Below are 18,351 nucleotides of genomic sequence, written 5' to 3' on the forward strand. Positions count from 1 at the left end.
TTAATGTTTTAATTTATGACATTTATTAAAAAAACTTTTGTCATTTATTTTAAAATAAAATTAACTTTGCATAAGTATCTCAATATCATCAATTTAACACGTAAATTAATTAATAACGATTGTAAAAGATAAAAATCTTTTTCTTTTTCTTTTAATTATCAAAAACAGCAATCAGCAGGCATTCCATCATGAATTGACAATTTCATGGGTTATTTATTAATTATCAATAAAAAATATATTTCTCAATACTTTAGGTTTTATTTAATAGAATAAAGATTCTATTTTCTTTTTACCAATCAAATTCCATTTTCACGTGAAGATTAAAATTTGCTTAACGTAATTTTCAGACTGTGAATTAAACCTAATGTAAAAAAAGAAGACTTGAGAAATAGAAATATTTTGTGCTTATTGTTAAAAAATTTTATTTTACTTACGCTAGATAATCATAATATCGTTATTTATCGAAACAACACGAATGCATTCGAAAGCAATCATATTGTTAACAAGACACGTGCACTCGTGAAACTATATATGTATCACATATTGAGAGTTTGAGAACGCTACGTGGGCGGAGCTATCACTACATCATCGGAATCAACCAATTGGCAAGTATCAACAAATTGTACGTCATCGAGTGTGTATTATCTTCCTGGTTGTTTGTAACATGTATTTTTTCTCAATCGTATTTAAGTTTAAGATTAGGCCTGAGAGTTTCGGAAGGCTGTTGTTACTGCTGCGAAAGACAACCAATAGTTGATACGTAGACGTCGTGCAAGGTACGTCGTTCTGATCGCTTTTCTCTATCGAGCGATGTTGATAGCAGCGAAGGAAGGAAATCAGTATTTTTTTATCTGTCGCACAATTATTCTTAATAATCGATCTGAACAAAGTAACAACGAACGACACAACAGATACAAGAGAATCCCGAAATGAATTTATCGTTTGCTGGCTGCGGTTTTCTTGGCATTTACCACGTTGGTGTAGCCGTGTGCTTCAAGAAATACGCTCCACATTTGCTTTTGGATAAGATTAGTGGTGCATCGTTTGGTGCTATCGCTGCTTGTTGTCTTCTTTGTGATTTACCCCTCGGTGAGTGAACTCCTTTGTTTATCTATCTACTAGATACACGATATCTTAAATAATTAGTTTCTTTTTTTGTGGTTCAATTTACGATTTTCGGGTTATGCACGTTCTTACGTTTCGTATCCATTGCGCTCATATAGCGCAATGTTAAGCAAATTATTCCTGTGTCTCCAAGAATAACAAATCAGTCATTAAATTTCAAATATCTTGTTCTTTTAACATCAATTATGACGACATTGCGATTTAAATATACTTAAAACCACGTTTTGCGTGTTGTCAGTCTAAGAAAAGAAATATAACTACTTTAAAATCTATCTTCAACGATTTTATATTTACTGGACAAGTTCAAACAATAATTTGTCTCAAGTATTAATTTATTAGATAGTGTATTTAAATTGCTCTCGTTTTGGTTATGTAAATGAGTAACACAGAGCACGATACAAAATAATTATGATAATAATGTTTCAAAGCTTAAACAAGCTATGAATATTTCACTGTATACAGTTAAATATATTTTATTTTATTACAACTTGTTACTACTGTATTACATCTACTGTTATTCATAAAATTTCAAAATTATTGATAGAAGATCTATAAACTTGAAGCTGTGAATAAATCTCATAATTAGGTCAAGCTTAGAATATGCAAATTGGAAGTAGTAGCAAGAACACTTATCAGATGTTTTTCTTTATGTCTGACAATAAATATATAACATAATGCAAACAATTACAACAGATATATATTAGCACGAGTTACTACGCACTACTGAAAATCTTTTACTGTGATAAAAGCTTATCGCCTTATATGAGAGAGGAATATCCTTGGTTTTTAATAATAATTTATCTGTACACTTGTTAATTTCTTTCTTATCAGTGTTAATTAATAATAATAACCGTGAGACAAATAAACTTCCTTAAAAAATATTCTTTAAAAAAAACTTTCTTAAAAGATATTTCACAATAGTTACGTATTTTTGAGATTAATAAATTTGCACATGTACAATTTTTTTCAAAAAAAATTTTTTTTTGAAAATTCTGCTTAGAAAGTTATATAAATTTTATTAAAAAATATTCTATGATGATTTTTAGTATTAATTATAAAATAAATTGTACATTGTACTCTCTACATATAAACTTGTTGAACTATGTTCATATTCTATCATATATATGATACAATACTATGGTCAACTAGAAATCCGATGCTTTTGTAATATGAAACTCATAACTTACATTTATAATTGGTTAAATATTTATAATTAATATAATTATTAAAACATTTTAAATAAGAATAAAAAATATCATGTAAATAAAATTTGTTAAATATTATATATTTATTTATATATTTATTTATATTATATATTTATAATATTATTTATTTAAATACATTTTATTTCCTTTAATGTACACCTACCTTTATTTATCAAAATATATTTATCGTTTCATATTTTTTTCATTACTTCCGTATCGCTGTATATAAAATTACATACATATATACATGCAGTGATAATATAATTAAATCTTACACATGTTAATCAGTTTTGATACGAATAAATCCGTGTTAAATTAAACGAAAACGGATATCATTCTTATTGTCTCGAAAGATAATTTAAATAAGCATGTTGCATGTAGCATTTATTTACGATTTTGAAATATTTTCAATAAATGAAATGAAAAATTTATTCATTCATCATATTTTGAATCTTTTTAGTATAAATAAATTTGCATTTGCAATTAAATATTAAGTATTACTTTAATTGTAATGTATGATTTTTAATTATGTGATTAATGTTGAATCACGTATTTTTAAAAAGTAAATGTTACGTAATTCTATCGTTTTGAAAATATTAATTAAGCAAGTTATAATTTTTGTGCATATACGTGATTTGAAGTCTGATAATGTATTCCTGATACGTGCGTAGCAACATTCAATAATTATTTACGTAATCTGTGATGTAAATATTTTCACAATGTTGTTTTAGTAAAAAAAAAAAAAAAATGCATTTAAGATCGTTTCCAGATTAATGCAACAAATTACTATATAACACACATAACGTGCGTCAACGCGTTTGTGATAAGTGATAAGCAATGCTGTTACGAAATATTTACAACAATATATTTTGAAAATGAAACATGTTCAGTGGCCAATGTATAATACATTATAAGACATACATAATCTTATAAGACATACAGAAAAAGATGAAATATTAATTCTTATATCTCCGAGAATAAATTAAGAAGTCATTGTAATACTGTACGTGCCCAATGATATATCTAACATTAATTAATTTCTATTTTTATTATCACGAAAAAAATAATTTAAGTCTAATTAATATCAGCAAATATGGATGAGTAATCTGATATGAGGATTAAATGCAACTGATAATCTAACTGCTACGAAATTTAAAAATACTGACATATTTGATTTTTTTTTATCCTGAGATAATCACATGTATTGATAAATGTTTTTTATAAAAACGTCAGATATTTTGAAACATAAAAGAATTTCTTTTTTTTTTTTAATATAATTGAAAAATTTATCATAATTACTGTCTACTGAAAATATCTATTTTTAAAGTAAAATGATTTAGGTATATTAGTCAGAAAATGAATACAGATTTTCTTCTATGGTAACATCAATGCTGTATGTTCAGCAAACAAAGGAATGTTTGTTTTTGTAGAAAGACAATGCCGGCTCATGCGATAAAAGATAAAGCTATATATATGTATATATATATATATATATATATATATATATATATAAATTACCAATTTAAAAAATTTTTCGTATTGAAATCTTTTACATTATGATCTCTTTTATAATCTTCCTTTCGCATCACAACGTTAAAGATTTTTGCTGGTTCGTAATAAGGATGCTCAAAATTTTATATCATGGATCTCTAGCTTACATAAAAAATTTGCTTTTCTTCGTAGAGAAACATTAAAGGTCCTATCCAGCGTTCCCATTTACAATATTCCCAGAAGATAGATTTCATAACTATAGTAAACATTAGATTTCAAGTTGTATATGTTTTTCCGGATTGTTAAGTATTCTTATCGTGTTTTCTTGGACAGTTCAAAACATGTTGAATAAGTTCTATAGCTTCTGTGTATATATATAATCAAAATTAAATGGAACTTTTTCAGTTAATTATTTTCTTTTTTTTTTCTTGGGATATGCTAATATATTTTCATTGTCATTTTAATTAAATTAATCTGTTGTATAATAGTACTTTCTATCTACTTATAATAGAAAACTTCATTTTTAATTTTTATTCTGATTTCCATATTTCGTACGAAGATAAAAATCATTTTTCTTCGTGTTTACGTGGACTTTAAATTTAATATCATGAATAATTTCGAATGATAATTTTTATATTATATTTTCTTATAATTATAATTTATAAAATATACATACATGTACATAATGAGTTTATAAAATAGAGAAAATTTGAATTTGTTGAATTACATTTTTATACATTTTCTTATCATTATCTTAGTCTAATGATATATTTCTAAACGAATCATATCTGCGACCTTGTAACATATACATGTATCTCTAATGAAAAAAATATAGTAAGGTAATTGAAGTAAAGAACTTGAGTAGTGTAAGTATAATGTAAAATGATATCTTTCATAATAACGATATCTTTCACAAAGTCAATCAAATCAAATCATAATGTGTACATAAATAATAAATATATAATATAAATATATTATAATGTTTTTATTATAAATATATAGCTATATGTAGTTCAGTTAAATCATTTTCAGCTAATGTATTCATATTCAGTAAATATACAAAAATTTTAATTCTACATTCTCATAGTACATATTAGTTAGTTCATGATATTAATTCATTCATTTAATTCATAATTAATATTATTTATTTATTTATATTGATTTACTTATTTATATTTCTATTGAAGATATTTCTATATACTTGTGATTCTATAACATTTTTTTCACAGAGATATAACATAGAAATACATATCATAATTAATTTAAGATATTGATACAATCAAAGTATAAAATTCAAGATAAAATAAGTACATCTGCGATATTTGCTTCTTATTTATATAAATAGAAAGATATCCTAAATTTTGGACTAAATACAGTAGGAATTATTTAAGGTTTTTCAGGAAAAATAAAAACTGTATATATAAAAAGTAGAAAGAATATCTTACAGGTTTTTATTTTTTCTATTTTATAATGGAAAAAGACTATATATTTAATTATATCACAGATTAGAATAAAATTTTTGTTCTAAGAAAATTTATGAAATTTAATTTTAATATAATTTAGTTTATATTATCTTTAGTTGGAGCATACTCTTAATTATTGTGTGATAATTATAAGTATTATATCTTTTTGTAGGGGAGTTCACAAGCAATATATTACGTGTGGCACGGAAAGCACGGCAACGAACACTTGGTCCATTTAGTCCATCATTTAATGTACAAGAATTATTATTAGAAAGTTTACAAAAGGTATATATTATTAACAACAATTGAAAATGGTTATACATATTCAAGTTTTGCGAAGATAACATAATATTTATATTTATATTTTTCAAAGTTGTTAAACTGAGTAAATACCATATTTGTTTCAGCATGTTCCTAATGACGCTCATATTCGTGTAAACGGTAAACTACACATTTCCTTAACAAGAGTATATGATGGACAAAACATAATTGTTTCACAATTTTCTTCTAGAGAAGACTTGTTACAGGTAAAACAATAATCATTTATACCTTGTCTTTCATATTTTGTATACATTTCAAGTTTATATAATTTAAATTTACATAAATTTAAATTTGTAATACTTTTTGTAATTCTTTTCTTTTATAGGCATTATTGGCTAGTGCATTTGTCCCAGTTTTCTCTGGTATTTTACCACCAAGATATCATGGTATTAGGTATATAGATGGTGGTTTTAGTGATAATTTGCCGACTCTTGATGAAAATACTATTACTGTTAGTCCTTTTTGTGGAGAAAGTGATATTTGTCCTAGAGATGTTTCTTCTCAACTTTTCCATGTAAATTACTTATGATTATTTGAATAATTTAAGAAACATTTAAATTAAATAAATATAATTTACCTAATAGTAGATTATTAAATTGCACATGAAATATAATGAACGAATATTTATAATTTATAGGTCAATCTTTCCAATACAAGTATTGAACTCTCAAGACAAAATATATACAGGTTTGCAAGAATACTTTTTCCACCAAATCCAGAGGTACGAAATATTTATTACATAGATAGCATTTGTATGGATAAAATTTAGACATTAATATTACTTTTAACATTATTCAAAATTATGTTTACAGATGCTCTCAAACATCTGCAAACAAGGTTTTGATGATGCATTAAGATTTCTTCACCGCAATAACTTACTCAATTGTACTCGATGTTTAGCTGTACAGTCCACATTTGTGGTCTCGGAAACTCTTGACGATAACATGGATTATGATCCTGAATGCTTAGAATGTAAAATGCATAGACAGGTATAGTAATTTCAGTAAGTTATATAAATTATAATAAAAACTTTTTGTACATAAATATACATATATTTTTTATAGGAAGCACTTGTTTCTAATTTACCTGAGACAGTTATGACTATATTTCAAGATGCAATTGATTCTGCTAATAAAGGCATCATTAATTGGTTATTTAAACATCGAAGTGTAAAACTTTTATCATTACTTAGTCTACCATGTATATTGCCAGCAGATGTAATGTATGCAACTTTTACAAAGTAAGTATTTTATTATGTGTTTGTTTTTTTCCTTTTAATGATATTTTTATATTTAAAATAATTGTTATATGTATCGTATTTTTTAATGTTTATATAAATTTGATAGAATAATAACATAAATAGAATAAGAAACTAATATGCATGAAATATTGCTTGTTTAAAATTGCATGTTAGTAAAATAATAATGTTATTGTATTTCTGATGTAAAAGAATTAGTAAGTATATTCATACCTTTATAGTAACTATTTAGTAACTAATGTTAGTTAATGATTTTTATGCTTGGTGTATATGTACTATATTAGTTTAAAATTATATTTGAATTAACATTTCACTCATGGCTCACTCATATTTTAATTATTTGATTGTTTAATTTTTGCATTTATTTGATATTGTGATTATGTATATCATATTTAACATTATGCATGTGGTCATAGTCTGATTGGTAACAAGATAGAAAGTTACACCTTGGAGTACAATATAATTGGCAATATTCTTCATACATCTCCACAAATGATTTCTTGTGGTAGACATAATATAACATCTTCCCGGTAAGCTTAGCAATTTTTAAGTTTTGCTATAAAATAAGCTTTGCATTTCTTAAGTACTGCTATATACAACGACTTAAACATACAATTATAGAAAATGAAATAAAAAGATATTTTAATTGAATATAATTCAAATAATCTATTATAAATAGGATTTTATAAAATTTTATTTTAAACAGTTATATATTTATAATGCATTATATTGTAGGTTTCAGATTAAATGCTCGTTTATTTTCTATTTGTATGATTTTTCCTTTTATTGTATACCTTCTCAGTTAATTAATTGTCAATAAATTAGTATTTTATTTTATTTTCAGGTTTATTTTAAATGTACCTAAATTACGAAGAAATCTATTAGAATTAAGAACATTTTTCTTAGACCAGTTACGCATGTTGTTGCCTAAAATCAATATTTATTATCAACAAATGCCACAGACTATTAAATGTGAATTGGATATTACAGAATATGGTTCCAGTAAATAGAATTTTTTTAAATACATTTTATTAATTATAAAAAATAATTATAAAAAATAGTAAAAATAATTAATAAAAATTAATATTTTACATTTTTTTTAGACATATACGATATGGAAGAGGCAGCTAAGACTGATAACTTATATAAAAATAAGAAAAATCTAAATCTAACTTTACAATATAATAAATTGTAAGTTTATAAATTTTAGTAATGTTTTTAAATTCTTTAATTAATAAATATTATTTTTTGGCTTAATGTATATTTTCCAGACAACCATGGAAAGAGCATAGTAATACATCAAATTGTGTTATAAATATGTCTAATCTTTCAACTGTTGATGATACTTTTGAAAATATTCTTCAGGTAAAATATATATATTAATAATTAATTTTCAAGTTTATTAATAAATTTCAAAATTAAAAATATTAAATGCACTTATTCTTGAAGCACAATTCGATTTAAATTTTCTTTTCAAATATATAGGTAACTTCTGATCAAGAAGCTGTAATGGCATATTATTACATGGATGATAATAACAAAGTACAAGTAACAGAAATATTTGACGTTACAGACTCTGAATCACATGCAATGTTATCTATGGATGAAATTGAAAATAATACAAAGTTACAATTTGATGAATGGGATGAACCCACATGGTTATCTCAACATACTCTCAATGATGGTAATTTATTTTAGCTACTAAATACTGTATATGTGTCTAAAATAATTATATGTATATTTTTTGTTAATAATATAATATATTTTTTATTTATAAATTTTTGTTATATTATAATATTTTATTTCATAATATTTGTTTTTTAGCCGTAACAGAATCTCTATATACTGATGCAAATCAAAGTATAGAAAATTTATCAGAAATGTCATTAGAAGACGATATTTTGGGAGTTCTAAATATATCTTCTGATCCAGAAAGTGAATGGGAAATAAGTAGAAATATACAAACAAGAGTTTCTACTCCATCAAATTTTCAGTCGGAAGTGAATTAACAACGATTGAAGATTTAAAGTAAAATAAATTTTCTATAATAATTAGAATGAATATTATGTACATATGATATAAACTATTTATAATTAATTATATTATCAAGTATACATATTTTTGTAGTCAGTAATATTGGTGATGTAGAAAGAAATGATACTAACTGTGCTCAATATTGATAATTTTTTATGTTTGAAAAATAAGTTGTTTAAGGAAATGAAGATTGTAAACAAGGACACTTTTATAAAACGATAATGGTCTGTGTTATGCACTGATGAATAAAAGATACAGTACAAGTATAAGAATGTGATATATATGTAAAAGAAGTATCTTCAACAGAGCATACACAGTATTTTATTATTAATACATCATGATAAGCAACATTTAAATTGTTATTAAATACTTGCAAGACAAGTATGAATAGATCTCCAAAAAAGAGACTGATATTAATAGAAATGCACATAAAAAATATTTATCCAGATTTTATGTTGAGCTATTATTAGATTATTAGATGGTTGTATATGTTAAACATGATGCTTTTAAGTACGAGAGCTAAGTAAGATATCTTGCCTATTTTTTTCTCATTTTCTAATTATATTTTTCTACATAGATATTTATCCAAATAGAGTGTTACCAAATTATTTGCAATAAATAAATAAATTGTCAAATAATGAAATTAATTATTTAAATTAGAGTATATAATATAGAGATATAATTTTTTATTGCATACAGCTGGAACTGAATGCCAATATACAAAATTTTTATACTGTTTATTATTAACGTAATTATTGATGAAAATAATTAATTGTTTTCGATTAATCGAAAATATCGAACCAAATGTTATTATGTAATAAGCGATTTTTAACGATTATTATAAAAAGCACAATTTATATATTGAATTATATATGAATTTATATCATAATTCAAAAAAAGAATTGTTGCTGTTTATATATATAATACGATTGATACGTTAGTTTAGAATCGATATAAGAATATTTTAGATAATTACTTCATGTAAATGTTATATATTTAAAAGATAATATAATACCAAAAGTACGAACATATATTATTTAATCTATTAAAATTGTATATAGAAAATATTTTTTAGTGTTAAAGACTGTACATAAGTATGTAATTTTAATTAAGAATTAATTATTAATTTGGATTTGTAATATCTTAATTTATTGTTTCACTTGAATATTTTCCTACGAAAATAATGGTTCATTTATTGGTGTAATTATTAAGAATATAAATAACATTTTACGTTTACTTTAAAATGTGAGAAATTATTATAGAAGCTGTTTCAGTATTTGTAATTACAAAAATTACTGAAAATAGCTACTTGAAGAATTTATATATTAAATTATGGCGTATTAATCTGTATATAATTAATAAAATAAAAATATTAGGACAAAAATTGTGTAATTTACCAACTTAACATCATTAATAATATGGATTTGAAAAATTTAGACAGAATTTACGAGAACGTATTGGATTTCTGAGTAATATTGAATTTTTTGGGTTTCTAATAATTTTAATATGTATATATTTTAAGTGATAGCATATAATGATTCAAAAAGAACGTCTAAATAAAAAAATATTTTTATTTGAAATAAATAGTAATAATATAAAGAAGGGTCGAGGTCAATAAAAAATGGAATATTTATTATATTTTTTAATATAAAACAAATCATATATGTATAAGTTATATGTACAATAATTGAAACCGCCCTCAAAGTAATATTTTGAGGCAGATTTTTTTTTTTTTTTTTTTTTTTTTTTTTTTTTTTTTGTAGAAATAATTTATTGCACATGCGCACAAGGATGTACTATGCTGATTTTTATAAAATATGTCTTTGTTGGTAAACATAGTTCGTTCATGAATAAAAATTGTATAATTTACAATTATAATTGCATGCATAATTAAAATTTATAAATGTCACATTAACTTAATATACAAACACCTCATTACATTTCTTATAGGCAGGCTCCAATTATTTAAATGTGATGAAATATTAATTATTTGAACATGTTCAGGCTGGATCTTCCCCAGGAGCAGCTGTAGAGTTCCTTTGAGGTTCAATTTGAGTTCTGTTTTGTGAATTACCTGTTGCAACCGCTACTTTATGTTGTGTAGCTAAACACTGTAACTGTTGCAGTTGTACAGGTTTGACAAGAGTCCTCTGTAACTATAGAATAAACAACCCTTGAATTGTACTTATAGTTTGAAATAAATTTGAAAATTTATATTTTAATATATAATTTTCTTTATTTAATTAAAGATACATACTTGTTGTTGTGATAATGTTGCCACGCCAAGACTTTGAGTTTGCTGACTGCACTGTCCTGTTGAAGCTCTAGCATGTAAGGATTTTGTCAATAATGTTTGTTTGTTTGCAGGTACTACTTGGGAAGAAGGTGTTGTTTGGGATGCCATAAGCACTGGTTTCGTTGCTGCTATAAAACATGACACTATCTTTATTTATTAAAGAAAATATGAATAAATTAATCAGCTTACAAAGGAAAGAATAAATTTATATAAAAACATTTATGCATAAACATAAAAATTGTATAAATATAGTTATATATAATATCCTATAATTGTACAATACAAAATTCTGTTCTTACTATAATAATAATAATAATCTATTCTAATCTATAATAATAATATATTATAACATGGTAACTATGGTAACTTACCCATTATAGGAGTTAACACCTGTTTATTGCCAGATAGTATTAACTGACTGGCTGTTACTGTTTTAGCCACAGTCACTAATTGATTTGATAAAACAGTTGATTTAACTTGATTTGGTTGTACTTGACGAGTTATGTGATTAAGTCGTGGCCTTTGAGATCCAACAAGTTGAATTGCTTGTCCACCCTAAGAAATAATGTTTATCTCATTTTGTGATTTAAAACTCAAGTTTTAATAAATTGTTATGTATAAATCACAAACATAATTTAATTTCAAATGTAATTTATAAATACCTGTGCGAGGGTAACAGAATTACTACTACGTATGTTTTGTTGCGATAATCCTTTGACTGCAGAAGGTATTATTTGGGCTACAACATTTATAGAATAATAAAATAAGACTAACTTATTTTGTATATCACAATTATACAATTTATATCGATATCAAACATTTACTTATCTTTTTAAGTCAACCATTAATATATTAAATAAAGTAATTTTATATAAAAATAACATATAAATCAATGTATCAAAAAGAAATAATTCTTACCAATTGGTAATGACAAATGAGTATTAGCAGGATTAGCTATTACTACCGTTGGTGTGCTTCCAGCAATAGCTGTTGTAACAACTGTAGTAGCTACCATCTAAAAACATAAATCAATATTTTAGAATAACTTTTATTCTTCTTATGTTAAATCAATCGAAATGTGCAGATGCGTGAAATAGAAAAAAAAAACTAACACTAGAAACCGTGGTGCAAGTATTAGTTGCAGATGATATAGGTAGAGAAACAATGACCCCTGTAGGTGTAACAGAACCCGTCGTCGCTGACACATTTAGCGACATCGTAATGGGTTGTGATAGTCCGGGAAATGATACCTGTCATATAATGAATAGTACAGTAGTATTTCATCCTCTACGCCATATGTAGAAATAAGCAGCTCTCCACAACCTGAACATTTTGGAGACCATTGATAGAATTTGACAGACTAGTAAGGTTTACACCCTGTAGGTTCACATTGGTAGATGGTGAAGTACTCATTGGCGTCGTAGATTGATTATTCTGATTGGAAGAAGCAGTTAATCGCTCAAGCAGAGAAGAGCCAGAGTTAATTCCCGGTATTGGATTATCTGCAGATGGTGTTCCTATTAACATTAAAAATATTATTTTAATAATACCGATACATAATTCCAACTTATTCATACTTAAAAAATTATATTTTATATAATTTTCTTAAATATTTACCTGCTAATAAAGCTGAAAGTCCTGACATCGATAATCCAAGAGTTGAAGTAGGATCTTGCACGCGAGCTAATTTCACAGCTGTTGCTTTGACAGGTTGTTGTTTACAATTTAATTGTCCTGTTAAAGTTGAACTTAAACTCACTCTTACCTAAAAATATATTTCTTAGACTTTCGAAATATATTAATCTCAAAAATGTATAAGTACAAGTTTAATTGACTTACTTGACCAGTTGTATTAGGGACATTAATAACATTTCCATGACTAAGAACTCTAGATGGGATGGAAGCATTCAAAGAGATCCTTCGTGGTTGGACTTTCTGTTGCGTCAAATTGGCAGGGCTACTATTTAACAAACTAAGGATCGCAGCATTATTTGACTTATTTGTAGTCTGTGCATTACTATTCATAGCAGCAGCTGCTGCATTTGCTGCAAGAATGTTCAATATATTTTGAATGTTTAATTATTTTTTTCTTACACTTTTTTTATTTTGCATTGAAGTACATATTAACAACAAACCTGCAGCTTGCTGTTGAAATTGTTGAGCAGAATTCATAAGAGACGTTACAAGAGCCGTTATTGCAGGATTGGTAGAATGTTTTTTAAACGGCATTTCATTTTGATTCTGATTAACGGTTTCTGTAACACAATTTTGTGTTCCAGCTTGCAACTGAGCTTGCTATGAATAAAATAATATATAGAATTAATATATCAAAATATAATGTTACACACAATTTATATAAATTCATGTAATTCGTACCAAAACTGGAACATTTGTAGATGTAGTATTGTTAATGTTACTGTTTGACTTTTGCTGAAAAACTAAAATTCCAGACCCATTACAAGAACTGCCATCAGTAACTGACATAGTAGAGTTATCAATTTGTACGGATGTGGAAGCATTTGATCCACCATTGGTCAAAGACTGCCCTGGACTCATTGACGTAGTCTCATTTTGGGCAATAACTTGTGGAATATTTGTTGCATCTACGCATGTCAAGTTGTTTTGTGCAGAAGTGGTAGCTTCTGTCATAGTTTTCATTGAAGCTACTTGTCCAGCTAAAGTATTTAACTGACCTTGAGCTCTTGATAAGATCTAAAATAGTAATGAATGTTAGAATAGTCCAGTTAGATTAGTTTATTTCAGAATAATCTTACTGAAGTTTGGTATGATTATGAGATTTATTTATTTAAATCTTTAGTGAGAAATATTTAAATTACCTGCTGCGCAACATGTTGAGATTGAGCTTGCTGTAAGTGCTGAGCAACTAATTGTGCTGCTTTTGCTTGCTGCGCCTAAAACAAATTTATGAAGTATTTATTTGAGAACATATATAATAAGAAAAAAAATATTAATATATACAAAACATTAAGTTGAACAAATAGTTTTACTTTTTGAATGTGTACCTGTTGATGAGCTCGCTGCATACCGGGTGTACATGTTACACGAGGAACTTGCCCTGGTACAACATGTTTTATTCTAACATTCTTTCTACCTTCTTCCGTAAATATTTCTGTAAATTGCTGAATGTAATGATTTGCCAGAACTCTTGTACCTAATGTGAACCTATAAAAAGATTCCAAATGATTTATTTATTTAATTAATTTTCACGATTTCAACGAACTACAAAATATAATTTGATAGAACGAAAATGAATTAAATATAAAGAAGAATTTACCGGCACGCTGATCCGTTTTTCTCTCCTTCACGATGATTCTTATCCATATAAAGCTCTCCCAGGTACTCAGAATTAGAAGGTCTTTGTAGAATTGAAAGCTTTATGTGATCTATTTCACCTTGACTTCCTCCCGTTTCTAATATATATTCTTCTATAACGTGTGGCAAACAGTCTTTTGTTTCTCGCGGGCGTTCATATGCTTTTGCAAATCTATCATAGTATAATTTTGTATATTAATTTGTATATTAACGATAAACAATATTAAAATGAATTTTTTATTGAAATATATACCTTAAAACATCGATAGGTGTACTTGGTGGAAGTAAAGGAGGGTTTGTAAGAGAAGGCGGTGGACAGGCAGTGGTTGTAACTATTCTCCTTTTTGTTCTTAATTTCTGCATTAAATCTTGTATTGTTAGTCCCTCCGGTTGTGCTAATTGTTCCAATTTTCTTTTGCGATTAACTGTAACCTATTAAAAAAAAAAAAAAATGCAAAATTAAGTCATCTGATAAAACATATAAGCACAAATAAATAAAAATCGAAATTACCTGTGAAAACTTTTTGGCTTGTCTCATAAGTTGATGATCAGTAAGCAGAGATTTAGACTGCTTCAATCGTGTTGTAGCTAAGCTAGGAATAGGATTTGGATCAAGACAAAGAGGTCCTTGAGTAGCTGCAACTAAATGCGATTCTAACATTAATCGTTCTTCATGACTCCAATCACCATCACTAGTCAAGGTTGATACATCTGAAAGTACACTCTAAAAAATATGAAAACATTATGCCAATTAATTTTATTCCTTTCTTTAACGTTTCATCTAAAAATATTTTTTTATTACTTATATTAATATTTTTCAAACTTCATTTTTACTTAAAAATTATTTTCAATTTTCTTTTTTAATATTTTTACTACCAAAAATTAAAAAATTTAAATTTATATGAACTGTTATTAAAAAATAGCTTGCATTTTTAGTTTGAAAAATAATAAATGTATTGTAAAATAATAGTAATATATTATATTACTATTTTATTTCTCACTTGTGTTGTGGGCTTAAGAAGCACATGATGAACTTCAGCTTTAGTGTGAGGAAATGCTTTTCGATAATCTCGAACTTCAGCTATTATACAGCCATCATAAAATAAATGAGAATGATTGGTTTCTAGTTGTTCAGCCAACATTGCAGGCAATTGACCATTATCTATACATGAAAGCAATTCACCCTGTTCGTAACCCATCAATTGTGTTTCAGCTAATATTGAATTTTTATCATACTGATTCCCCTTATCACTGTTAAATTAAAATTATTTAATTAATTTAATATTATTAATTTAGTTTTCTAATATATATTATTATACATTTAATTGTAAAATGTAATGTACTTACCTATTTCTTACAGCTAGTGAGTATCCTTTATTACCAGCATAGAGATTAACAATTAATGTATGTAAACTTTCTCTTTGCACCAATCTTCCCAAAAGATCACATTCATTTTCTAAATTATTCTATATGAACAAAAGTATTATCAATACATAGTAACTCAATTTATTAATTTATAAAATTAATTTATCATATTAATTTATATAAGTTTCTGTAAAATATACATACCAACACAGAGTCAGGAGTTGCATGAGGAACTTTAGTAAGTTCTTCAAAATATAATCTAGTCAATTTTGACTGAATGCTATGTTTAGAATGACTCTGTTCTTTTTTTTGAATAGATGATTTATCACATGTTAAACTTACAGAATTTTGTCCTTGAACATTTTTCCAACATTTGGAAACTTGATTTATCATATCCTGTATAAAACAATATAAATATAGAAATTTACTCTTGAAATAGTTACAAAATTATAATAAATTAATAATCAAATAATACCTGAGCCTGCTGACAAGCATCTTCTAAACTACAGGCTGTACCAATCATTTTAATTTTTGATTGCTAAAACCATTTAATGTCATATCTGATATATGAATGAATTTTCATGATCTGAAATAATTTCATAAAATATTAATATCATGACTAATGGGCATAACATAATTTTTATAATCTAATTTCAATTTAAAAAATGTATATTACATTAATTTACGTAATACTTATGTTAATAAGTTTAATTTAAAATAATGCTACAATATTATTTTTGAGAGTGTTACACTTTATAAAATAAATCTAGTATAAAATATAAACTATTGATATTAATGATCAAAGTAAATTTTTTTAATATTTATCTGAATATTTTATTTTCTATGTAACACATTATTCAACTATATGTAACTGAATTATTAACACTTTAAAAATTTGTGTATATTAATGAAAAAAAAAACATTCATATTATATTTACAAGAAAAACATTATATACCAAAGTCGAAATTATAAACCAAAACATTATATGAAGCTGTATTCATAATATTATATAAATATATATATTTATATATATAATGAAAAATAAAAAATTATAATATTAAAAGTGGTTTCAATTAAGCAGAATAATTTGATGAAAAGTGATAATATAATTTATTATAAAAAAATAAGAAAATATTAATGCGAAATATTTTGCAAATGTACTTTTACATACATTTGTTTATTGACGAGACTATTATGTTTTTTATCTCATCTTTTGAATATTATAACAAATACTTCAAACATAGTGGTAAATTAATCAAAAAAATAAAAAATTAAAATTAATAAATAAAATTTACCGAAACTAAGGGTTATGTACAAGTTACAAATAAATGTGTGAGAGTTTTAATCACAGCGTGAATCCACCGAATGTCAAAACAAGCACGTTTACAAGAGAGGTTATGTAAATGTTTATGTATTAACAGAAATTACATTTATATCTTTTCAGTAAAACATAAACAATAGGTTATTTACCTCTAATAGTTCCAAAAAATGATCTAATAGTAAACATTGGACACGGGATGTGACTTAAATTAATTTTCTTATCATAACCTCACATCAATTGTTAAACAATAGACAGGTTTACAGACAATGAAAATACTTGTCAACGAGTCCTAATAATCAACAAAAATCAGTTAGTGTCAAATAAATAATATTTACAAGTTAGAAACGTCATTTTAGAGGACACAATGTAACCTATTATACAAACACCACACAATCATAGACTGGAAAATTGACCACATTTCTCTCTAGTAGGTTATTCAATTTATAGTTCACAGGCTCAACTAGCATTCGAATAACTAAAGACGGACTCAGTATTTCACGTTCAACACTGATCCCCCTTTAAGAAAAAGACAGATCTATCGAGAAAATTATTAGTGTAAAAGAGAAACAGCATCAAGAAGTCTAACCAACTTTTCGGCAAATTTACTTATGAAAATGAATACGTAAATAATTGCATCATATTAATTGATGTAAATTTTATAAGAGTAGAAGCTTTTTATTCGACATATACTAGCTTTGAATTATATTTTTGATGACAAACCTGTGTTCATTTATTTATAGTATTTTTTATTTATAATACAACTGTACTACATTCAGATTCCGTTATCAATATACCAATGGGATTCCATTCTTTAAATAAATTGTTCATGTTCAAGATTATGATAATCCAAGCCTAAGTTCAAGACATAGACATTTTGTATCGAAGATCGATATTTGTAAGTATACAAGACAATGTAATTTTGCAAATATATAATAACGCTATGTTAATATAAAAACATCATAGTGTTGCATGAGAAATGTATGGAATTCAAGTCAATTTAAGAAAGCAAACTTTGCTTCTAAATTTTCACAACTGTTTGTACTCTTAGGTAAGTGATATTTTAACACTGTCATCTAGAAAGAAAAATTGGAAAATTATTCAATACTCTCTTACTCACTTCTTGTTTCTGTAATATCAT

At 25.5% G+C, this 18,351-nt stretch overlaps 2 protein-coding genes across 9 annotated transcripts; one reads left to right on the plus strand and one right to left on the minus strand.

Annotated features, from left to right (window-relative positions):
- Window positions 1–449: 449 nt before the first annotated feature.
- On the plus strand, window positions 450–9,293 carry LOC122532238 (1-acylglycerol-3-phosphate O-acyltransferase Pnpla3). 3 transcript variants are annotated; one of them, XM_043660830.1, is made up of 13 exons: window positions 450–1,089; window positions 5,457–5,569; window positions 5,692–5,811; window positions 5,931–6,119; window positions 6,243–6,326; window positions 6,418–6,594; window positions 6,670–6,845; window positions 7,280–7,393; window positions 7,708–7,865; window positions 7,967–8,054; window positions 8,135–8,228; window positions 8,437–8,547; window positions 8,688–8,826. In XM_043660830.1, the coding sequence occupies exons 1-13, from the start codon at window positions 930–932 to the stop codon at window positions 8,691–8,693; spliced, it is 1,590 nt and encodes a 529-aa protein (XP_043516765.1). In that variant the 5' UTR covers window positions 450–929; the 3' UTR covers window positions 8,694–8,826. The 3 variants fall into 3 exon arrangements, with proteins under 3 accessions (XP_043516765.1, XP_043516763.1, XP_043516764.1); XM_043660828.1 differs by having other exon boundaries at window positions 603–1,089; window positions 8,349–8,547; window positions 8,688–9,293; XM_043660829.1 differs by lacking the exon at window positions 7,280–7,393 and having other exon boundaries at window positions 608–1,089; window positions 8,349–8,547; window positions 8,688–9,293.
- Window positions 9,294–10,524: 1,231 nt separating this feature from the next.
- On the minus strand, window positions 10,525–17,831 carry LOC122532240 (transcription factor SPT20 homolog). 6 transcript variants are annotated; one of them, XM_043660834.1, is made up of 22 exons: window positions 17,585–17,831; window positions 17,363–17,502; window positions 16,367–16,477; window positions 16,096–16,287; window positions 15,874–15,992; window positions 15,528–15,777; window positions 15,038–15,250; window positions 14,780–14,958; window positions 14,489–14,698; window positions 14,202–14,376; window positions 14,031–14,105; window positions 13,570–13,905; window positions 13,329–13,488; window positions 13,033–13,238; window positions 12,811–12,958; window positions 12,517–12,710; window positions 12,306–12,443; window positions 12,112–12,208; window positions 11,856–11,932; window positions 11,565–11,748; window positions 11,155–11,321; window positions 10,525–11,053 (listed from the first exon to the last, which is right to left on the minus strand). In XM_043660834.1, exons 3-22 carry the CDS (start codon window positions 16,412–16,414, stop codon window positions 10,898–10,900), a joined length of 3,324 nt encoding a protein of 1,107 aa, XP_043516769.1. In that variant the 5' UTR covers window positions 16,415–16,477; window positions 17,363–17,502; window positions 17,585–17,831; the 3' UTR covers window positions 10,525–10,897. The 6 variants fall into 6 exon arrangements, with proteins under 6 accessions (XP_043516769.1, XP_043516773.1, XP_043516770.1 ...); XM_043660838.1 differs by having other exon boundaries at window positions 11,155–11,318; window positions 17,363–17,743; XM_043660835.1 differs by lacking the exon at window positions 17,363–17,502 and having other exon boundaries at window positions 17,549–17,740.
- Between the last annotated feature and the right edge of the window lie 520 nt (window positions 17,832–18,351).

This window comes from Frieseomelitta varia, unplaced genomic scaffold, assembly GCF_011392965.1.
Source record: "Frieseomelitta varia isolate USP_RPSP 00005682 unplaced genomic scaffold, Fvar_1.2 scaffold_443, whole genome shotgun sequence".
Taxonomy (NCBI): Eukaryota; Metazoa; Arthropoda; class Insecta; order Hymenoptera; family Apidae; genus Frieseomelitta; species Frieseomelitta varia.

Excerpts from the sequence above, each read along its gene's own strand:
- LOC122532240 (XM_043660834.1), bottom strand. The coding sequence starts at position 16,414 with ATGATTGGTACAGCCTGTAGTTTAGAAGATGCTTGTCAGCAGGCTCAG. Across the intron at positions 12,959-13,032 it reads TCCCTAATACAACTGGTCAA|GTAAGAGTGAGTTTAAGTTC; the intron begins GTAAGTCAATTA and ends ATATATTTTTAG. Across the intron at positions 11,933-12,111 it reads TCATTTGTCATTACCAATTG|CCCAAATAATACCTTCTGCA; the intron begins GTAAGAATTATT and ends TAAATGTTGTAG.
- LOC122532238 (XM_043660828.1), top strand. The coding sequence starts at position 930 with ATGAATTTATCGTTTGCTGGCTGCGGTTTTCTTGGCATTTACCACGTT. Across the intron at positions 5,812-5,930 it reads CTAGAGAAGACTTGTTACAG|GCATTATTGGCTAGTGCATT; the intron begins GTAAAACAATAA and ends TTTCTTTTATAG. Across the intron at positions 6,327-6,417 it reads TTTTTCCACCAAATCCAGAG|ATGCTCTCAAACATCTGCAA; the intron begins GTACGAAATATT and ends TTATGTTTACAG.